We start from the raw sequence: 24,560 nt of genomic DNA, 5'->3' as shown, positions 1-24,560 counted from the left end.
GATCTATCTGTCTGTCTGTATGTCTGTCTATCTATCTGATCTATCTATCTATCTATCTATCTATCTATCTATCTATCTATCTATCTATCTATCTATCTATCTATCTATCTATCTATCTATCTATCTATCTATCTATCTATCTATCTATCTATCTATCTATCTATCTATCTATCTATCTATCTATCTATCTATCTATCTATCTATCTAGGACCTGAATTTCTCCCTTAAATTTATTTTAAAATGTACCTAGAATGTAATTACTTTAAAGAAGTTTAAATTATTTGTGTTGATCTGCCTAGAGTTTTGTCCAACTAGTAGAGTGTAATACAATTTTTTTATTATTACAAATCAAATAATCAGCATAATTTGTTGAATGTTAAAAACTGAACATGAAATTCAGAGTAATATCATTTATTATATTACATTGATAATATGTATCACATCTATAATATATGAACTCTGGCTGCACAATATTAACAAGCTTCTAATTAGTAAATCAGATTATCTTGGTCAAAGTCATCTAAGCTTGTGTGGTCTCAGTCACTTGCCACTGTGTATTTTGTAAAAAATAAAGATATAGCTCATTGTTATGGGTAGAGCATTGTTCTTTTGAGCATACTAGTCAGATCAGTAACACAACCTGTTCAGAATATCGTCATAAAAAGCCACATTAAAAAGAAATGTGCACAATCTATCAACAAAATATGATGTTTGCAGAAAATTAAAAGTGAGAACCAAATATTTGTGGAAATATTTGTGTATACTTAGTGGAAATGCAACAATTTTCTGTTTACGTAATTCCTGCAGTATGAGCAGGAAACTGATATTCTCCAAACCTCTCTGGCTAGGCCACTCCAGGACCTTGAAATGCTTTTTACGGAGCCACTCCTTCGTTGCCCGAGTGGTGTGTTTGGGATCATTGTCATGCTGGAAGACCCAGCCACGTTCCATCTTCAATGCTTTCACTGATGGAAGAAGGTTTTGGCTTAAAATCTCACGATACATGGCCCCGTTCATTCTTCCCTTAACACGGATCAGTCGTCCTGTCCCCTTTGCAGAAAAACAGCCCCAAAGCATGATGTTTCCACCTCCATGCTTCACAGTAGGTATGGTGTTCTTGGGATGCAACTCAGCATTCTTCTTCCTCCAAACACGACGAGTTGAGTTTTTAGCAAAAAGTTCCATTTTGGTTTCATCTGACCACATGATATTCTTCCAATCCTCTTCTGGATCATCCATATGCTCTCTGGCAAACTTCAGACGGGCCTGGACATGTACTGGCTTAAGCAGGGGGACACGCCTGGCACTGCAGGATTTGAGTCCCTCTCGGCGTAGTGTGTTACTGATGGTAGCCTTTGTTACTTTGGTCCCAGCTCTCTGCAGGTCATTCATCAGGTCCCTCCGTGTAGTTCTGGGATTTTTGCTCACCGTTCTCATGATCATTTTGACCCCACGAGATGATATCTTGCGTGGGGCCCCAGATCGAGGGAGATTATCAATGGTCTTGTATGTCTTGCTCCCACAGTTGATTTATTCACACCAACCTGCTTGCCTATTGTAGATTCACTCTTCCCAGCCTGGTGCAGGTCTACAATTTTCTTCCTGGTGTCCTTCGACAGCTCTTTGGTCTTGGCCATGGTTGAGTTTGGAGTCTGACTGTTTGAGGCTGTGGACAGGTGTCTTTTATACAGATAACGAGGTCAAACAGGTGCCATTAATACAGGTAACGAGTGGAGGACAGAAGAGCTTCTTAAAGAAGAAGTTACAGGTCTGTGAGAGCCAGAAATCTTGCTTGTTTGTGGGTGACCAAATACTTATTTTCCACCATAATTTACAAATAAATTCTTTAAAAATCCTACAATGTGATTTCCTGGATTTTTTTTCTCATTTTGTCTCTCATAGTTGAAGTGTACCTATGATGAAAATTACCGACCTCTCTCATCTTTCTAAGTAGGAGAACTTGCACAATCAGTGGCTGACTAAATACTTTTTAGCCCCACTGATAGATAAATAGATAGATAGATAGATAGATGGATAGATGGATAGATAGATTTTATCAGCTTATTTTATCAGCTCCGCTTACCATATAGGAGCACTTTGTAGTTCTACAATTTCTCTACATACCTTTTTACATTTATATTTTCAGCATTTAGCAGACGTCTTTATCGACTTACATTACAGTTACAGTATATAGTTTGAGCAATTGAGAGTTAAGGGCCTTGCTCAAGGGCCTAACAGCAGCAACCTGGCAGTGGTGGGGCTTGAACCAGCGACCCTCTGATCACTGGTCCAGTACCTTAACCATCTGGCTACAGCTGGCACTGCTGACCTTTTTAGCCTGCTTTCACCCTGTTCTTCAATGGTCAGGACCCCCACAGAGCAGGTATTATTTAGGTGGTGGATCATTCTCAGCACTGCAGTGACACTGACATGGTGGTGGTGTGTTAGTGTGTGTTGTGCTGGTATGAGTGGATCAGACACAGCAGCGCTGCTGGAGTTTTTAAATACCGCGTCCACTCACTGTCCACTCTATTAGACACTCCTACCTAGTTGGTCCACCTTGTAGATGTAAAGTTAGAGACGATTGCTTATCTACTGCTGCTGTTTGAGTTGGTCATCTTCTAGACCTTCATCAGTGGTCACAGATATTTTTGGTTTGTGGACTATTCTCAGTCCAGCAGTGACAGTTAGGTGTTAAAAAACTCCATCAGCGTTGCTGTGTCTTATCCACTCATACCAGCACAACACACACTAACACACCACCACCATGTCAGTGTCACTGCAGTGCTGAGAAGGATCCACCACCCAAATAATACCTACTTTGTAGTGGTCCTGGGAGAGTCCCAACTATTGAAGAACAGCATGAAAGGGGGCTAACAAAGCATGCAGAGAAACTTATGGACTACAGTCAGTAATTGTAGAACTACAAAGTGCTCCTATATAGTAAGTGGAGCTGATAAAATGGACAGTGAGTGTAGAAATGAGGAGGCGGTTTTAATGTTATGGCTGATCAGTGTATAACAGTCGTGATCTCTAACGCATGCACAAAACTCACACTTACTGCTCCTACTGATGACAGCTGCAAATAGGTTACCCACCATCTGGCTTTAACCTATCTTATAAACAGTCCATGGCAGTAGCTCCGCTTTGCTGTGGTCTGCCAGTGCACTAGACTGCTGCACCACTGCAAAAATGTTTGCATGTTCCACCTGTGTCTGTCGGTTTCTTCCTAAAAGCCTGCAGAAAGCTAATCTGGGTGTACCCTAAGTGTCAGTTAATGGCTGGGTGTGTGATGCCCAGCAATGGATTGGTGCCCTAGATGTGTTCCCGCCTTGCACACAGTGTCTCTGGTTGGTGCCAGGGCCACCACAACCATAATCAAGATGAAGCAGTACAATGCAAAATTAATGAGTGAATGATCTAATCTTTTCCTATACATAACAAACAAGTCCAATATAATATGAAATGGAACTCAAAACCCACAACAAGTAGGTGAAAGTTTAGACCACTTACACTATATGGACAAAAGTATTGGGACATCTCTTGTAATTATTGAATTCATGTGTTTCAGCTACAGCAATTGCTAACAGGTGTAATGAATCAATGATACAAAGGAGATTATATGCTTCCAACTTTGCAGCAACAGTTTAGGGAAGGTCATTTATTGTTCCAGCATGACTGTGCCCCTGTGCACAAGGCAAGCTCTATAAGACATGAAGAAAAGCTCAGCTAAAGAAACTCCAATGGCCTGCACAGAGCCCTGACCTCAGCCCCACTGAACAGCTTTGGAATTAACTGAAACATCAGTTGAGGCTTTTTTTTACCAACATCAGTGGCAAGAACACAAAATCCCAGAGATAGATCTTCAAAGTGTTGTTAGAAGCCTTCTCAGAAGTGTGGCTGCTGTCATAGCTAAAAAGAATACATAGAGGTTACCCTATTGATCAATACCATTTGTTTAAGAAATGGGAGGTCCAACAAGCTCATGGTCATGTGTCCATATACCTTTGGCCATATAGTGTATGCAAAATATCTTTATCTGATCTCAGCATTGCTGTTAGGTTTAGGGTTAAGGTTTGAACTCTGAATTGGCTATTACAAGACATAAATTCAATTTTAAACCATTCAGACACTGATGTACTTGTGTGTTTGAATATTGTTTGTATATTGAATATTGATTTTTAAGGTTATGAACTACTGCCCTAAAATGATACCCGAACATAAGTACAGTTTCTCGATTCTTAGACAATGTTCTCTCAATGATTAAAGCTGTCCAGGCCCTAAGCAGCAAAGTAGTCCCAAACCATAATGCTATCTGTTCCATGCTTTATAGTTAGGATGCTGTTGGTGTTGTTGTTCTGTCATCTGTTTACTGAATATTGTCTCAGAAGCATTTTGGAACATTCAGGTTGTATCAGGTGAAAAAACTAAATAATTATGTGATTCCAAACAGGTGATGTCAACAGGTGATTGTAATCATGGTTTGGTACAAAATCAGCATCCAGGACAGGCTGAGTGTTTGATGAGCAAAGATGATCAGAGGATCTCCAGTTTGTCAACAAATGCGTGAGAAAATGATTGAAATATTTAAAAACAATGTACCTCAAAGAAAGATTGGAAGGGATTTGCATATTTCTTCCTCTACAGTGCATAATATCATTAAATAATTCAAGGAATGAGGAGGAATTTTAGTGCGTAAAGGCCAAGGGCGCAAGCTTAAGCTGAACGCCCGTGATCTTCCATCCCTTAGACGGCACCGCATCAAGAACCACCACTCAACAATAGCTGATATAACCACATGGGTGAGGGATTACTTTGGCAAACCTTTGTCAAGCACTACAATACAGAGTTACATGCACAAATGCCACTGTGCATAAAAGAAGCCTTATGTTAACCATGTCCATAACTTCTCTGGACTGGCCTGCCTGCAGTCCTGACCTGTCCCCAACAGAGAATGTGTGGAGAATTTTGAAACAAAAAATGTGACACCGACGACCCCGTACTGTTGCACATCTTGAGACGTTTTTGCAGGAAGAATGGGACAAAATAAAACCTAAAACACTAAATCACTTGGTCTCCTTGGTGCCAAGACGTTTAAGTGTGATGAAAAGGAATGGCAACATTACAAAGTGGTAAATGCTTGACTGTCCCAACTTTTTTGGAATGTGTTGCAGGCCTGAATGCAGCAATGGATGTTTATATGAAATAGATGAAATATCTCAGGTTCATCCTTTCTGCAATCAAATAAAGTCAATGTAAATGTAAGAAACTCTGTTTTTTATTATTATTTGCATTTTCCATGCTGTCCCAACTTTTTCTGATTTGGGGTTGTAGTTGACAAAAATAAAGACTACAGTGTGTTGTACAGAACTCTAAATGCTAAATGACTTTTGATGTTACTTATTGGGTCATTTTTGTAACCTACTTTCAATATTATCTATTGTTTTATCCATTGTATTTAAAAATGCTTAACAATTAACATTTACTAATGATCCCAGACTTCTAACAATGTGCTGTCTAAGTTAATGCTCTTGATTACAGATAGAATAAATGTTAGCATTCACTCATGACTCAGAAGTGAGTCAGACTCCCCCGGTTCCTCTGACTGAGTTCTATTTATAGTGCATCCACGATGGCAGCCAGCCAGGCACTGACTCAAAAAAGCTCATTCCTACACCCAAATGGCACTGTTGCAGTACATCAAGTACCTTCACAATCTCCTCATGGATTGCTCATTATGGAAATAGAATATACAGTTCCAAGAAAATTAACTATTTGAAGTTACTAGGATTTTTGCATTGATTACTATTAAATATTGTAAAAGATTGTTATCTACAACCCCAAATCAGAAAAAGTTTGGACAGCATGGAAAATGCAAATAATTAGTTTCTTACATTTACTTTGACTTTTATTTCATTGCAGACAGAATGAACCTGAGATATTTCATTTATTAATAAACATCCATTCCTGCATTTCAGGCCTGCAACACATTCCAAAAAAAGTTGGGACAGTAAAGCATTTACCACTTTGTAATGTTGCTATTCCTTTTCACCACACTTAAAAGATGATTTGGCACCGAGGATACCAAGCGATTTAGTGTTTCAGCTTTTATTTTGTCTCATTCTTCCTGCAAACATGTCTTAAGATGTGCAACAGTACGGGGTCGTTGTTGTCGCATTTTTGGTTTCAAAATTCTCCACACATTCTCTATTCAGGACTGCACTTAGGCCAGTCCAGTACCCGTACCCTCTTCTTCCACAGCCATGCCTTTGTAAAGTGTGTGCAGCATGTGGTTTTGCATTGTCTTGTTGAAAAATGCATGGACGTCCCTGGAAAAGATGACGTCTTGAAGGCAGCATATGTTGCTCTAAGATCTCAATGTACTTTTCTGCATTAATGCTGCCATCACAGAAGTGTAAATGACCTTTGCCAAGGGCACTGACACAGCCCCATACCAGGACAGACCCTGGCTATTGGACTTGTTGCTGATGACAGTCTAAATGGTCTTTTTCGTCTTTGGTCCAGAGCATATGGCGTCCATTTTTTCCAAAAAAGATCTGAAATGCTGATTCATCTGACCACAATACACGTTTCCACTGTGATGGTCCATCCTAGATGCCTCTGAGCCCAGAGAAGTCGACGCCGCTTCTGTACATGGTTAACACAAGGCTTCTTTTTTGCACAGTAAAGTTTTAAGTGGCATTTGTGCATGTAACTCTGTATTGTAGTGCTTGACAAAGGTTTGCCAAAGTAATCCCTCACCCATGTGGTTATATCAGCTATTGTTGAGTGGAGGTTCTTGATGCAGTGTCGTCTGAGGGATCGAAGATCACGAGTGTTCATCTTAAGCTTACGCCTTTGGCCTTTACACACTGAAATTCCTCCCGATTCCTTGAATCATTTAATGATATTATGCACTGTAGAGGGAGAAATATGCAAATCCACTCCAATCTTTCTGTGAGGAACATTGTTTTTGAACCTTTCAATAATTTTCTCACACATTTGTTGACAAACTGGAGATCCTCTGATCATCTTTGCTCATCAAAGACTCAGCCTTTCCTGGATGCTGATTTTGTACCAAACCGTGATTACAATCACCTGTTTAAAATCACATCATTATTTAGTTTTTTCACCTCATTATTAGCCCTAAATTGCCCCAGTCCCAACTTTTTTGGAATGTGTTGCAGGACTGAAATGCAGGAATGGATGTGTATTAATAAATGAAATTAAGTTGAGCAGATAAAACATGAAATATCTCAGGTCTGCAATTAAATAAAAGTCAAAGTAAATGTAAGGAACTCTGCATTTTTTTATTTATTTGCATTTTCCATACTGTCCCAACTTTTTCTGATATGGGGTTGTAGGTCACAATTGTACACAAACACATTATAACTACTTTAATAACACTCAAACAACTGTACTGTTCATATCTTTTATTGAGCACATTGAGTAAACATTTAAAGGGAAAAAAGTAAGTGAACCTGAAATGTGCCCACCAGGTACAGTTTAAAAGGAACTGCACCTCTATGCCCCCTGCCACAAACAAGACATTCTTTATTCTGTACTTAATTAAGTGTGATTTGCTTCAGCTAGGGACGGGGCTATATACGCGGCCTTTAAACTTACCTCAGTGCTGGGTTCATGTGTTGTTGCCTGTTTCTTTGTTGGTATGTCTGTTTGTTGGTTTGTTAGATTGCCATGCTGAAGGTCAGACTTCCTCTCGTTAGTACTTTTGTCAGCGTCCTTTTGATCTAGTTTCCAGGAACTAAGTAGTGTGGTATTCTTGTGTATTGTTGTTAGCATTTCCTAGTGTAGCTGTCATAAGAGAACCATACTCGATGTGAGCTACCAAAGATGGCATGGCAGGTTTTCCTACATGCAGCTTTTATCAGAGACCCATCCTGGACATGTGTGGTGTCCAGGTGGTGTTGGTCTTTTAGTCTTTTGGTGTCTGTTACAGGTCATTTCCTCTTCATGCTTGCTTGGTCTTTTCTGGGTGATTGCTGAGTGGACTGCTGCAGAGCAATCATCTGCCTTTTCTGCCTTTTTTTTTTTTTCTTTTCTTTTTTTTTTCTGGTGATTGCTGGGAGTTTTGCCATGTGCAATAGCCTGCCTGTGCTATTCCATAAATCTGCTTCAGACTGTGTCTTAAAGTTTGGCCTTTTTTGTGTTTATCTGGGACTCTTAGTGTGTTGTTTATTCATTTAGCCATTATTTTTTCCTCTTTCTTTTGTGGCACTTAAGCCACGGTATTGTTCTGCCTTGGTTAAGTATCCTGCAGCTTGGTGGGGGTTTGTGTTAATGCAAAAGCTTTCAATTAAGAAGTACATATATACAAATCTACATGAAACAGCTTAAATAAGGGTTGGGCCTTCACTTTTTATATAAGTGATTATAAAAAAAACAAAAAGCAGTCAAACCACTCATGGATACAAAAACTAAAGGAAGCTTGTGGCAGCTACAGTAACCAGGAGATTGATACCATTTACCGATTGAGTTATTGGAAACCAGAGCTGAAGAACACTATCAAGAGCTGTAGAGTACATCAAGAAGTCATGGTATTTAGCCCAGATACACATTTAAAGCATTCCCCACAGATGCATCAAGTTTTGTTTAAAGATGTGCAGGGAACACATTAAACTACCCACACCACCTCTATCTGGTGACCATTGGAGTGTAGCAGGTTGGACGTTACACGTTTAAAATTATAATAAGCCAGGTAAACCAAGCAGATAATGAAGTGTGAATATAATAACCCATTATTAGTTTATAAATCCTTTAATGAAACAAAGAAAGTTGTTTTATGTGATTTAGACAGTTTGTAAGCCCCATCTCTTAATTATACATCACTTGCCAATAGTGTTTAATGTCAGTTATATTTATTTATTTATTTATTAGGATTTTAACGTCATGTTTTACACACTTTGGTTACATATATGACATAAACGGTAGTTATTTGTTACACAAGATTCATCAGTTTAAACCAGTTCACCTCACTTGCATGTCTTTGGACTGTGGGAGGAAACCTGGAGCTCCCGGAGGAAACCCCACACAGACACGGGGAGAACATGCAAACTCCACACAGAAAGGACCCAGACCACTCCACCTGGGAATTGAACCCAGGACCTTCTTGCTGTGAGGAGACAGTGCTACTCACTGAGCCACTGTGCCTCAGCCTTTGGGTCCTTTCTGTGCAGAGTTTGTATGTTCTCCCTGTGTCTGCGTGGGTTTCCTCCCACAGTCCAAAAACATGGTCAGGTTAATTGGAGACACTGAATTGCCCTATAGGTAAATGGGTGTGTGTGTGTATGTGTCTACCCTGCAATGGACTGGCACCCCATCCAGGGTGTTACTGTGTGCCTTGTGCCCAGAGAAAAGCTGGGATAGGCTCCAACACACACACACACCCTAATTGGATAAGCGGTTAAGAAATTGAGTGAGTGCTTCTAACTTTGCAGCAATAGTTGGGGAATGCTCCTTCCTGCTCCAGAATCACTAAGGCAAAGCACAAAGCAAGGACCATTAAGTCTAAGTTTTGGTGTGAGGAACTCTAGTGGTCTCATCAATGACTGATCTCACAAATAAATTTGAATTTGAATGGGCACAATTCTCACAGACCCAGAATATTGTTGAAAGGCTTCCAGAAAAGTCAAGGATGTTATAGCTGCAGGGAGATCTTATTCCCATGGTTTTGTTTGATTGCACCAAAACTCATCAAAACAGTTGCATGATTTTCTCATTATGAATGATAGTAATTATATTCAGATTGCAATTGTGGCATAATGACAAGCGGTCAAATCTCCTGATCTGCAATATGTAAACTGCACAAAAAACATTTTTTTAAATACCATAAATGAAAATCATGACTCCTAAACCTTGGCCTCTAACTGTAACGCTATATGGGCTATGACAGACAAGAGGGGTGGACACACACACAGAGATGTTAACAAGGAGTTTAATAATAACAAAAATACATAACAGAGATTACAGGTTTAAACACAAGACAGGTTATAACGAGACAAACAAACGACCTATGCTAAATGCTAACTAAGCTAAACACACAAACAATGCTAAATCTAAACGCTAAACATGAACTAAGCTAAATGCTAACAGGAATTGTACTACAACATGGGACAGGACAGAATCACTAAACACACATGAACAAAGCTAAACAAGAACTACACAATATTCACTAAACAAGACTACTTAACAGGAGCATGGAGAAGAACACTGAACAAGAGCAAACAGAAAAGAGCAAACGAACAGATGCTAACTTATGCCTAGTTCACACTACACGATTTTTGCCCTGATTTTTGCTTGCCGACTGGTCTGCGCTAGATTTGCCGGCTCGGGAGCAACTCGGCGTTCATTCGGTGATCAAAACTCGGCTCTCAATCGCTATGTGTGAACTACCCAACAACTTGATCGACTGAAGCGAGATTTCTAGCATGTCGAATACCTGAATCTGTGATGCCCATCTGGCAATGAGTGCTATGTCGAACAGCCAATGACAATGCAAGATACGGTGTGAGGGGAAACGCAGGGGAGAAGTTGTAAACAGGTGGGACAGGGGTGTAATATAGTTTATATGAGAATACATCAGCACACACTCAAGTTTTACAGGATTTCTGACCTTATCGTTCTCTACAAAACAAAACACCAACGTTGCATTGCAAAAATATTTATTAACCTCCAACTCACTATACAACAATCCATGCTGTTTGCGAATCCAAATCCATTTATTTTTCCTCTTTGATTTTACGCTGCATATTAGCGCACAAACTTTGATCACTTGTTGATGTGCATTTTTGGACGTGATATCATTAAACCCCTCGTCACTTCTCACGTTTGTTTTCATGACAGAATGTACTGTAGTTCGGGAGACCAGAGAAGCTCGTCTGCGATTCCAGTTGGTGATAGATGGTGTAGTGTGAAACCCTCTATCTTCGATCAGTCGTGTACTGTGAAATACACAACGACTTGAAAGACTCCCGATTACAAGAGATCCAGTTGTGTAGTGTGAACTGTACAGAGACCTGACGACTTGGAATGTCGTGTAGTGTGAACTTGGCATAACAGTAACAAACGAACAAGGGTGAACAGACAGGAGCAAAGACAGGAACAAACAAAGGACAGAACCAAATCAAGCCAAAATCAAACAAACCAAAATAACATGAACTTGGAAGCAAAACTGGCAGGACAAAAGCCAAGTCAAATTCAAATCAAAATCCAAACAGAGTTTAAGTGCAAAATAGTCTCCAACTGGCAAACCCACAGCTGTCCTCTTAAATCCCTGTGGGTAATTAGTCAGAGACCAATCACAGTGAGGGGGTGTGGCCAGTGCATTAGAGTTCCAGGAGCAAACATAGGCTGGATATGTGACACTAACAAGTGAGACTGTATTATACAAGTTTACAATGCCTACTTTTTAGCAATGTAAATAATATTTTGCTTATTCTTTTTGTTACCTTAAAATTATTGTATGAATAATTATATTATTTATGTTTTGTATTATTACAAGGGTGTATTTGTATAAATATTGACCATTTTAAATAAAACATATCACAATCATATATTTACTGGCCATTTTGCTTTGAATTAATGGGCATCAAAAAAACCAAAAGTTCAGTATCTCATAATGCTTTGTTGTCATTGCAAAACATGCAGTGCACAAAATACAAAGAAAAGAAATACAAAATGAGAATTTATATCTGTGTGTTGTTCAATTCTGAATATAAAGAAACAAAAATTTAAATGATTTTAGGACTGTTTAGGACTGGCATTCAAAACACATGACAGTTACACCCACGCAGCTTTGCAGACAGGTATTATTGCAGCTGGCAAGGTGGGCGGAACTTGTCATAAAGTTAGTGGTAACAAATTCCACCCTTTTAGACGAACGGTCAGTTTTACTGTCATTGGAAATTGGTCTTTCATTAAATGTTTGTTGCGTGGCCTTCTGAAAATCTATACCGTTCTTTCTAGTGACAATGGTGGGCTTCTTTAATTTAACCCTTCACATTCCAACACAAATGGAATAGGCAGGTATGAAGGATTTATTTGCTTAGATTTGTATTAATAAAATAGAACTGATTACTTCATATTATTATTATTATACATTATATTAATTTTATACTACCTTAGGCCCTAGACAGTCCTGTCTGTTCCCTACTAAATAAATATTAAAGTGCTTCCCTTTCTAGTCTGACTAAATTTGCACATGCATCATTCAATGGTCTTGATGTTCTTTGGTGTTAAACATACTTTTATGTGTTTTTTCTCTCCTGACATGTTTCATCCTGTGCAGACAAAACCAGTAGCGTTTTCTGTTCGTACAAACGTCAGCTATAGTGCTTCGCTCGAGGATGACGTCCCTGTTCCAGGCATGGCTATCTCTTTTGAAGCGAAAGATTTTCTACATGTAAAAGAGGTCAGCTGTGATTACTTGCACACAGAGTTAATTATTAAGTGCTGTACATGTGGGATTGAATTAGAGCTGATGAGATTGGAAGCTAATGAATGAAATTGATGAAATGATTTATGAGGATGACAGATTTATGAGGATGTATTGCATCTGTGTGTATGACAGAAATACAATAATGACTGGTGGATCGGTCGCTTGGTGAAGGAGGGATGTGAGATTGGGTTCATCCCTAGCCCTGTAAAGTTAGAAAACGCTCGTCTTCACCAGGAGCAACGAGCCAAACAAAGCAAATTCCATTCCAGGTACACACACACAGAGCCGTAGATGAATGCTCACAATTTTTATATATATACACTGCCTGGCCAAAAAAAGGTCACACACTCTAATATTTTGTTGGACCGCCTTTAGCTTTGATTAAGCATTTGCTGTGGCATCGTTTCCACAAGCTTCTGCAATGTCATAACATTTATTTCTGTCCAGAGTTGCATTAATTTTTCCCCAAGATCTTGTATTGATGATGGGAGATTTGGACCACTGCACAAAGTCTTCTCCAGCACATCCCACAGATTCTCAATGGGGTTCAGGACTGGACTCTGTGGTGGCCAATCCATGTGTGAAAATGATGTCTCATGCTCCCTGAACCACTCTTTCACAATTTGAGCTCGATGAATCTTGGCATTGTCATCTTGGAATATGCTCGTGCCATCAGGGAAGAAAAAATCCATTGATGGAATAACCTGGTGGTTCAGTATATTCAAGTAGTCAGCTGACCTCATTCTTTGGGCACATAACGTTGCTGAACCTAGACCTGACCGACTGCAGCAACCCCAGATCATAGCACTGCCCCCACAGGCTTGTACGGTAGGCACAAGGCATGATGGGTGCATCACTTCAGCCGCCTCTCTTCTTACCCTGATGTGCCCATCACTCTGGAACACGGTAAATCTGGACTCGTCAGATCACATGACCTTCTTCCATTGCTCCAGAGTCCAATCTTTATGCTCCCTAGCAAATTGAAGCCGTTTTTGCCGGTTAGCGTCACTGACGAGTGGTTTTCTTAAGGTTACACAGCTGTTTAGTCCCAATCCCTTGAGTTCCCTTCACATTGTGTGTGTGGAAATGCTCTTACTGTCACTATTAAACATCCCTGAGTTCTACTGTAGTTTTTCTACCATTTGATTTCACCAAACGTTTAAGTGATCGCCGATCATGATCATTCAAGATTTTTTTCTGACCACATTCCTTCCTCGAAGATGATGTTTCCCCACTGTCCTTCCACTTTTTAATAATGCGTTGGACAGTTCTTAACCCGATTTTAGTAGTTTCAGCAATCTCCTTGAATGCCAATAATTTGACCCTTCTGAAACAGATTAACATCTTTTCCACGACCACAGGATGTGTCTTTCGACATGGTTGTTTAACAAATGAGAAGGTACTCACTGCATCAGTTAGGGTTAAATAACTTGTTGCCAGCTGAAACATAATCACTCATGCAGTAATTTTCCAATGGGAGGCTCTTACCTATTTGCTTAGTTAAATCCAGGTGGTGACCTTTTTTTGGCCAGGCAGTGTACTGTATATATATATATATATATATATATATATATATATATATATATATATATATATTTTTTTTTTTTTTTTTTTTTTTTTTTTTTTTTTCTGTATTCACTATGTACTTGAGTTTGGTGGTTTTTTTTTTTTTTGGGTTTTTTTTGTGCTAAAAATGTCTCTAATAAATTGAAAAAATCAAACTGAAATAACATGCTGTGTCTCACACCAGAAAATCCTACACATAAACAGCTACTTGATGATTTGCATCTGTAAAGTAGCTCATTTCTTGCTTAGTAGCAGCAATAAAACACAGGTGTTAGAGGTGTTAGCTTTTCCTCTTTCAGTTTGTAATGCAAGCTGCACCCTCTGACTGTACAGAGTGTTCTTTTACACTTGATTAGGCCATATAACCACACACCTAGGGCCCTTTAACAAGCCCACCTGCTGTGGAGACTGGCGCCATGCCTCAGTTACAACATAATCCTTCTACCTTCACAAATATAGCAGACGGAGGAAGCATGGAAGCACAGATTAATTGCATATCGGTTCCTCTTAACTAAGTCATCTGGGTTAATTTGCTTCAAGTGGAAGTGTTTCTATGTATCACAGTTTCTTCCTCACAGATTTGCCAGCACACCTTTATCTCTTTCTGGGAACTCAGCTGGTGTCATGGCCTTTTTCCGGCATGATGACCCTTTTCTAGAGCGGGAACTACATTTGGACCCGTAAAACAAACAAAAAAAAAGAAATAGTGATAAAATGCCAAAAAAAAACTAAAACAAATAAACCCAAATAAAAATCCACAGGGTGGCTCAGTGGGTAGCGCTGTCGCCTCACAGCAAGAAGGTCCTGGGTTTGATCTCCAGGCGGGGCGGTCCTTTCTGTTTGCATGTTATCCCTGCATCTGCGTCGGTTTCCTCCGGAAGCTTAGTTTTCCTCCCACAGTCCAAAAACATGCAGTCAGGTTAATTGAAGACACTAAATTGCCCTATAGGTGAATGGGTGTGTGTGTGTATGTGTGTCTGCCCTGCGATGGACTGGCACCCCATCCAGGGTGTTACTGTGTGCCTTGCGCCCATTGAATAGCTGGGATAGGCTCCAGCACCCCCCCCCACCCCACCCCGACCCTAATTGGATGCGGTTAAGAAAGTGAGTGAGTGAGTGAGTGAAAATCCACAGTCCAGCTATATTGCATTAGGGTCTCTCTCATAACTAATGCGGTTATGACCTCTGCTGGCTGATTGATGGCGCCTGCACAGAGACGGGAAAAGAGTGCTGTCAGGGTGTGTCTCTCCGTACACAATGCTGAGCTGCACTACACTCGTCAAAGTGTAAGTGATAAGATGCATACGGCTGCTGCCGACGTGTCGGAGGGGGTGTGGGTTAGCTTTGTTCTCCTCAATCAGAGTGGGGATCGGCATTGGTGGAGAGGAAGCATGACGCAAAAGGGTAATTGGACGCCCTAAAAGGGAGAAATTTTATATTAATAAAAAAATAACAAAATAAACAAAATAAAAAAACAAAACATTTCTGCCTTGTGAATGCAACAAAATACACTTAATGTCCCATGTTTGCAGTAATTTGTGTTTGTGTTTTTAAATAGATTTTGCTTTAAAAGAGTATGTACAGATGTGTTTAAGTAGATTTATTGTGTTATTGATGGCAAACATGTCCCTAACCTTTTCCACAACCACTGCCTTTCTCTCTTTACCCCTGTAGTAGATTAGGGGCTAACTCCTTGTCCAGTTTAGGGGACATGGTTCCTAGCTCTCGCAAGTCTACTCCTCCCACATCAGGTTAGTAATTTATTATCAATATTTTACATTTCTTGATTTGTTTATTTCAGAATTACAAAACAGCCTGGCACATAGTTAAATGGTTTAATAATGTAGCTTGTGTTCCAACAAAAACTATATAGTTGTAAAAAAATTCTTACACTATAAAACAAGTTCAATACAGAAAGCTCCGGAATTATTGGCACCATTAGCTAAGTTTTTTAATAAAGGCAATTAAAATATTCATTACCTCTTTAATAATATAAGTGACATCTAATTGTAATACATTTAAGCTATTAAAAATGGCTTTTGTATTGTTATATGCAAACATCATTGTGTCTATCATTTATTTTTCAATAAGTTGAAGATACAGAGCAAGGAATCTGAGACCACTACACAATACAAGATACTCGAGACTGTGAGGTTCTCACTTGTGGACTTGTTTCACATTGCACAAGTAAATTTTTAGAATAAATTCATTGCAATTGATAGTTCATTAAGAAATTAACCACACTGACCTTTTTACCCATCTGGACAAGGGTGCCATTTATTCTGGAGCTATTAATGGGGCCATGGTTAGTTTGTGCTCAAAAGTATAGCTGTGTTGTCATTATACCTTGTAATAATATCTGGCATGGTATTGTACGCTGTTACCCAGCATGCATTGTTCAAATACACTACATGGCCAAAAGGATGTAAACACCTTTTTTAACACTCATTGCTTACATGTAAACTTTCAAGAACTGCAAGAGCTCTTACTATGAAATAAAAACTGTCAGAAATAACAGCAGCTCTGCTATAAAGCAAAACCCCACTTAAGCTTGCAGAATATGACTAAAGTGTGTGGTGTACATACTGTATATATTGGTTGCTCAATTGTCTCTGGAAGCACCATTAATAAAATAACTGTTGGTCAAGGTTTCCATGATCAAGCAGCTGCACCCAAGCAGAAGATCACCATCTGCAATGCCATGTGTTGGCTTAAGTGGTGTAAAGTGCACACTGGACTTACTGAAAGTAAATGGAAGTGGAGCAGTTCAAATTCTCTCCCTGGTGTAATGAATCATGTTTTACCATCTGGAGGTCTGACAGACAAATCTGGATTTGGTGGATGCCAGAAGAATGCTACAATTGGCTACCATACTTCCAACTGTATGATGGCTGAGAAGGAATAATGGTCTGGGGCAGTTTGAACTTGTACTGACAGTCTGCAGTGATATACTTAGCAGGTTAATACTTTCAACATGGTAGCAACAATTTGGGTACATTTGGGGAATGCAGATTTATTTATTTTTTTAATCATGGCATTTCCCAATTCACCTGGAACTTGTACTAGGAAAGTGTGCGCATACTTTTGGCGATGTAGTGTATATTAGTGTTTATGTTTATTTTTGACAGTCCAGCCATCCACAGCCATTTACATCCATTGTAAACTGGCACACACATAAGCTCCGCCTCTGCTTATTAGAAATGTAGTGGTGTAGGCACCCAGGGGGCTCAGCGGGATATTTCACTAGCACACCAGCGCAGAGATTCTAAACTCCTCGGTTCAAAACTCGGCGTTGCCACCGGTCGGCTGGGCGCAAACTAGCGAGCATAATTGGCAGTGCCTGCAGCAGACACATTTTTGATAGGGCGGGATGACCAGACTATTTGGGTGGGGTCTTCAAACGCTGTGTAAGGACCCTGATTAGCAGATAGAGAGGTGCGTGTGCAGAGTGCATGGGTAAGAAAGTATTCTGCTGGTGGCTGTGCTCGGGTCGGAGGAGGCGTGAGTAGCAATACACCCACCTCGACTGCAACCAGGGGTCCCCCAGCAGCGGAAGACAAATTGACTACACTAAATTGGCAGAAAATGAGAAAATTTAAAAAATTCATAAATAAAATAGAAAAAATTTAGTGGTGTAAATAAGTAATGTAGTTTTAAAATCCTACACCAAAGGAAATTTGGGTAAGATCACAATCCAGTTTGTTACAAAGCTATCCAACACTCATTTTGCCTTAGTCCAAAAACAGTTGTCTACCAACTTGTTGCACTACCGTAAGCAGTAATGGGATCTTGTGTGACTTTGTGGATGTGTTGTTGATGTACATTTACATCAGTTAGCAACAATTGTACATATAGATACATATGACCTAATGCATTGCTAAGGCAAGTAATTGAGGTTTAGGGTTAGGGTTAGGGACTTATATAACATATTTTCACAATTATTCACAAAAACAAAAATCCTGAGTTAACTGACAAAGAAAAAGAGGGATCATTATCAGTATTAATTACAAATTGCAATTAAGAAAAAAACTATTAATGTCTTTTAAACCCAGAGTGTCCTGTCTAATTAGGACTCCGAAAGTCCAGTAACAACATTAATTGTTTCTGACGATTGACAGATTTATTCCTGCAATCTATCACTACAATTACCAAAAAAATGAAGTAAAATGCACAGATATATGACAACAGACATATCAGCATGCTCTCATCCAATATAAGTAAGTAAAGAAGTAAATGAATGGTAGGTGTAGAAATTAGAGCTGGGCGGTTCCTGAATCACCCGGGTTCATGATTCGAATCTTTGTACTGAATCAGGAATCACGAGTCCGAAATCTCAATTAACCCCGATCCTATGAGTCCTCTGACTGGCTGCTAAGTACACAAGGCGGGTGAGCAGGCTCACCGAAACACCGCAGACTCAGATGATTTGGCTGAACCGACTTTACTCCAGTCCGTAAATCTAAGTAATAAGTAAAATATTCCAGTAAACAAGCAGTTAAACACACTGGTGTTCGTTATGTGGCTGATTTTATGCACATGCTATTATTATTATCATCAGTAGTAGAGGTATAGATTAGTAATGCAGCATATTTTCTTGTAAGCAAAACAACAAAATATAGTTACATTATTATTAAAATGCAAATGCTTACAGGCTACTTTAGTACTGTACCACTTAAGGAGTATCATAGCCCCCATGGTAATTTTAAACCCTTGACCCATTAATATACCCATCTGATTGGTAGGTGAGTCCACCCCCCTCTCCCGTATGATCAAGATTCCACTTAGAAAAAAGTGTCAACTTGTCACTGACAAGAGAAGTGTGAGGTGCCAAGAGAATTAAGAGAGAAGGATTTATTTACAGACGATGAGTGCACAGAAGACAAGTGATATTTGGATGCATTTTCATGCAGTAAATAAGTCGCAATCAGAATGTCAGTGAATCAAGTGACTCAACTGACTCAAGTGAACCGGATCACATTACTAAGTGACTCAGATTAACCCGAGTCCATAAAATTAACCGAATTTACCACCACTAGTAGAAATGTCCAATTTATTGTTTTCAATTTACAGCTTATTATTTAGTAGTAGTACGCTTTGTCTTTCCTTATTTATGACTGTAGAGCATAAAATTACATGCAAATTTTTAGTAAAAATCCCCAAATTACTTGGCAAAACCCCCAAATCCTGATCCCCCAAATCCCAAGATGTGGGAGTGGCAACACTGAAATAAAAACATTTAGAAGCATTAAATGTGTTTTATTGGGTGCATTTTTAAATATATTTTTGTGTTGCAAGGTCTGGGGTTTACACTGAACTAAGTTGTTTTTATATAAATATATCCTCATATAAATTAAATATTTATGCTAACATATATGGATACAACATATAATACCATATAAAAATGTATCCTATAGATATATTTAGTATATATACATACACACTTTTTATTATGGCTAGTACTGTACATATATGTTATAAACTTATATCTACATATATTACACATATCCAGAGAATACATGTATGTTATAATAATATATCACCTTACATGTAACATATGTGGAAAAACTATTATTGATATAGGGGCATATATGTCATATATTACATTTCCGTATAGGCTTGTTCAAGTTCCCAACATTGGCGACTTGGTGGGACCTAAAACAGCAACTTTCTGACTAACAGTCAAGTACCCTAACCAGATGAACACCCAAGTTGTTGTCCTAAACCCTCAAAAATGGATTTGGCCCTTTTCAGACAATCATATTCAAACAGCTTTGTTCTTAACTCTTCCAAAAAGTCTTTAGATCCTTAGAATATCCTGTGACATATTGTCACTGTGCAAACTTTAAAGTGACTCTTAAAATCTTTGCATAATCGATATGCACTTTTTAATATGTAAAATGTTTGTTTCATACCACTGTGTGTTTTTCATTCATGGTCTTATGTGTTTAGTTTAATGAGCACTCATGTCAGATATGTCCTTGTATGTTTTCCAGTTTATTTTGAATTGAGCTCCCTATACAGTATAACTGTGTTTATATATCTGTGTATAGCCGTGGACATAGACGCTGCAGGTTTAGAGATTGAGGAGCCTGATCCCCCTCCTCCTCCTCATCAGCGTTCTCCTAAATCCAGCCCAAACCAAGTTATATCCCCTTTAGCCCGGGAGAAACGAATGCCATTTTTTAAGAAGGTAACCACAGAGATTGGACCTTATTTTCGCTGCATTTCTTTCCGGCACCGCACAGTATGAGTCCATGGCTCTATCCACGCAACGTCTCTGTCTGTATGTTCACGCGAAAGCCATGTGCATGCCTCCTGGTCTTAACCCAAAATGTTATTTTATGTTTTTCTTTCTAAAATTATAATTTCTCTCTATGGTTTCCTCCTCTGCTGCTCTCTTCTTTCTTTTACTTTTGCAATAACCCTTATTATTTCTTTTCTGGCATCCTTCTCCAATCTCGTCTCCTTTCCTCAGCTAAACAGAAGCAGAAGTCGGTAAGTTCAGCTGCTAGTATAACTTGCTTGTGTGTTTTCTGTTGTGTTGTTTTATTTCCACTATATATAACACATCTATAAATTGCCCCAGTATATAAACAGTATTTTAAGCATACTGGCCTCTTTATCAAATACCAACACTGCTGCACCTGAAACATTCATACCAGATCAACAGACATTACCATGTCATATATTATATAGCCCAGATATTGCAGGGGGTGGCTCGGTGGATAGCACTGTCGCTTTACAGCAAGAAGGTCCTAGGTTCGATCCCAAGGCGGGGTGTTCCGGGTCCTTTCTGTGTAGAGTTTGCATGTTCTCCCCGTGTCTGTGTGGGTTTCTTCCGGGAGCTCTGGTTTCCTCCCACAGCTCAAAAACAGGTTAGTTTAATTGGAGAAACTGGATTGTGTCTGAACAGTGTATGTGTGTGTGTATGTGTGTCTGCCCTGCTATGGACTGGCGCCCCGTCCAGGGTGTTACTGTGTGCCTTGCGCCCATTGAAAAGCTGGGATAGGCTCCAGCACCCCCCGCGACCCTAATATGGATAAACGGCTAAAAAAGTGAGTAAGTGAGTGAGATATTGCAGGACTGAGAATAGTCCATCAACCAAACAACATCTGGTCTGGGAAAGAGGGGTGTCCTCTGGGGTCGCTTTTGATTAATACATGTTGTCCACGTTGTTGATAAAGTGTACAGAGCAACAGATTGGCTACAAGCAAAGTTCATCTCTATGAACTCACCTAGTTGTGAGATGCTGAAAAAAGTGCATTTCCAACTAGCCAAAGCTTTTTAGCCAGCCTGAGACATGTTGCAGTTGTCCAATCTGGAGGTTTTTAAAGCATATACTAGTTCCTCTTCCCTACTAGTCTGTTAGGCATAGCTTATATATAAAAAAGGCCTGTATCAGAGCCTTGTGGGACAGCTTTTGCATTTGTGTAGATAATGAACATGTAATAATAAAAAAGCTAATCAATCTAATCTCAATCTAATGTTTTTAGCCTTTCAATTTAGAAGTACATCCCCATCCACAAAAATGGGATGCTTTAAAAAGCAATAACAAAGAATCTGTGATGTGTTAATTCTTTTGACTATTTAACTGATTTAAGTAGAAAGGAATGATTTCCAGTGTTACTGATCTACATTACTGTATTGTGTGAATAGAAACACATTTAGAGATTAATGCCTGCAACACACTCCAAAGAGTGTGCAAAAGTAAAAAGTTTATAAAATATTCAAGTTACAGAGTTCCACATTCAGGTAAATTACAGGTTACAGGTAAGGGACTTATAATTGGGTGTAAAAGGAGGATCCACTAAAGGATCAGTCTTTACAAGCAATGATGGGTTGTGGCTCACTACTTTGTGCCAAACATCAGGAGAGAATAAGTTCAAATAAAACATTTCTAAATGCAGTTTGCAGATAATGTTGTCTTTTACCATCTCCTGTTTATAATATTGTGAAAAGGTTCAGGGAATCATGAGACGTTTTGGTCTGTGTAGGGCTGTCTTGCATTGTAAATGAGGAGGAGACTCTGGTAACCATGGAGTGTTTAGCAGCTGAAGTCTTGTATCAAGCAAGAATAAAGAAAAATTCAATGTGCAAAACTGCAACAATTTCTGTTCTTAGCTCTCAAACCATTAAAAAGTCTTATTAATAGAAAAGGTGATGGAACACAGGGCAAAACATCCCTCTGTCCCAACTCTTTAGGAGTATGTTGCAGGCATCAAATTCTAAATGTGATTAAATTTACAAAATACAATTAAGGTGATTAAAAACATTGAAAATCTTCTCTTTCTACTAGTTTCAGTTAAATAAAGAATCAAAATAATTAACAAATCACAAATTCTTCTTTTTACTGGGTTTTACAATACATTCCAACTTTCCTGGAAATAGGGTTTGTAGAAGAATGGATGGTACATTAAGATTTGTGTGCTGTCACATATGTGCTTTATATTCTTGGTGTTTTATTCTTGCTTTTCTGCTTGACTAACACATCTATCTGTATTGCTTGTGTTAAATATTTAATGTGTTCTTGCTACTGCTATCTGTTTTAGTAAATGTGTGTTGTTGTCAACTGTGTTGCTAAAGTATAAGGACTCTTTACCCTCACTGTTGGATTTTAACAATGAAGCAAAATTACATGTAGAATAGTATTACAGGAGCAGACATGCTCTAAGAACAGTAATACACATCTGAAAAATGTATTTTCAGAACATCTGTATCAATGTCAATGCAAGCTTTCCTCTGTAAACTCAAATATTAATGACATGTAGAGTTATTGCTTCATTGTTTATCCTACTGTGAGGCACATGTGCATAAATCAAACTTGCTGGCCAACAGAAGTTTGGCTTATGTGTGTGGCTCCTGCTAAATACTGATATATTGTTTTGTCTGACTTTATGACTGAACTTTAGGGGAGAAAAAAAGTGTGTAGTGGTTAAATGCAACAAGCAGCCTATTTTGACAAGTATGACTAGTGCCTTGTGGGAGAATTTTCAGTAAAATAAACCTTGTTGCATGTAATCACCAATCTTTTTTACCCCTTATGTGAAAAACTTTATTTATAAATATTGTCTTTCGCTACATGGATACATTAGTGGTTTTCAATCTCAATACTAGAATTGGCTCAGTGGTCTCAGACACACTGTTCATGAACAACTGGATATACTACAGTGCTGTGAATGTACTAGCCCCTTCCAAATTTCTTCTATTTTTGCCATTTTAACACATTTAAATGTTTGTCTTCCAGCTAATTTTAACACTAATAAACACAAAATGCAGCTTTGTTTCATTTGTTGAAGATTTAATCAAATCACCTATACCACGCTGTAAGGAAGTAATTGCCCTCTGAATCCCCCCCCCGCCAAACCTAATAAATGGTTGTGCAAGCTACAACTAACTTGTGATGAGTATTTTACATCACTGTAGAAAATATTTGTAGGCTTGTTTTATCTGGCTACATTGCAGGGTTTTCAAGCAAGAACTGCCCATTTGAAATCTTGCCACAGCAACTCGATGAGTCAGGCCACTTAAAAACCTTGATTTGGTTTCTTTTGAGTCATTCAGAGGTGGACTTGCTTGTGTGATTCGGCCCATTGTCCTGCTGCAAATCCCAAGTGTGCTTGAGCTTGAAGTCACAAACTTCCTTGCAGATATTTTCTGATATAGAGCAGAAATTAAACCCAATTGTCAAATGAATTAGGTTTAGAAATCTTTGTCTTCGTGTTGCTCAGGTGGCGCAGCGGTAAAAACACACGCTGGAACCAGAGCTTCGATCTCGAATACATCGTGGGCTGAGCAGCCACATGAACAGTGATTGGCCTGTTGTTCAGATAAGGGTGGGACAATAAAAAGCCGGATAGGGAGTCTCTCATAACTAATGCAATTATGACCTCTGCTGGCTGATTGATGGCGCCTGCACAGAGACGGGAAAAGTGTGCTGTCAGGGTGTGTCTCTCTGTACACAGTGCTGATCCGCATTGCACTCGTCAAAATGTAGGTGACAAAATGTATACGGCTGCTGCCCACGTGTCGGAGTTAACGTGGGTTAGTTTCGTTCTCCTCAATCAGAGTGGGGATCGGCATTGGTGGAGAGGAAGCATCATCAGCGATGATGTGGGGATGTTTTTCTGCTGCAGAAACTGGCAATCTTGACCGGCATCATGGATTCACAAAAATACCATGGCATGTTATGCTGTTTGTAGTGGAACTGAACCTTGATGATAACTGGACTTTTCAGCAAGACTTTGGGGATCCGTCCTGGAATATCCAGGTTTATATCCCATAGAAAATCTTTGGATGGATTTAAAGTAAGCAGTTGCAGATCGAAATTCATCACACCACTATGAGCTTAAAGCTTTCACATAAGAATAATGGGTGAATGGCCGCTCAGGTGGCGCATCGGTAAAAACACATGCTGGAACCAGAGCTGGGATCTCGAATACATCGTATTGAATCTCAGCTCTGCCTGCCGGCTAAGGCTGAGCGGCCACATGAACAACGATTGGCCTGTTGTTCAGAAATAGGCAGGACTAAGCCGGAT

General features: G+C 39.2%; 1 protein-coding gene across 1 annotated transcript in view; it reads left to right on the top strand.

Annotated features, from left to right (window-relative positions):
* The window catches only part of cacnb2a (calcium channel, voltage-dependent, beta 2a), a 135,313-nt gene that overhangs the window by 90,865 nt on the left and 19,888 nt on the right, over nucleotides 1–24,560 (top strand). Inside the window, exons 4-7 of the mRNA XM_062993529.1 lie at nucleotides 12,308–12,430; nucleotides 12,590–12,726; nucleotides 15,698–15,774; nucleotides 20,074–20,213. Coding sequence (XP_062849599.1) covers nucleotides 12,308–12,430; nucleotides 12,590–12,726; nucleotides 15,698–15,774; nucleotides 20,074–20,213 — 477 coding nt within the window. The remainder of the gene's footprint in view (nucleotides 1–12,307; nucleotides 12,431–12,589; nucleotides 12,727–15,697; nucleotides 15,775–20,073; nucleotides 20,214–24,560) is intronic.

This window comes from Trichomycterus rosablanca, chromosome 4 (genome assembly GCF_030014385.1).
Source record: "Trichomycterus rosablanca isolate fTriRos1 chromosome 4, fTriRos1.hap1, whole genome shotgun sequence".
NCBI classification, from domain to species: domain Eukaryota; kingdom Metazoa; phylum Chordata; class Actinopteri; order Siluriformes; family Trichomycteridae; genus Trichomycterus; species Trichomycterus rosablanca.
The sequence above is the reverse complement of the archived record's forward strand: the minus strand, read 5'-3'. Positions and strand labels throughout refer to the sequence as shown.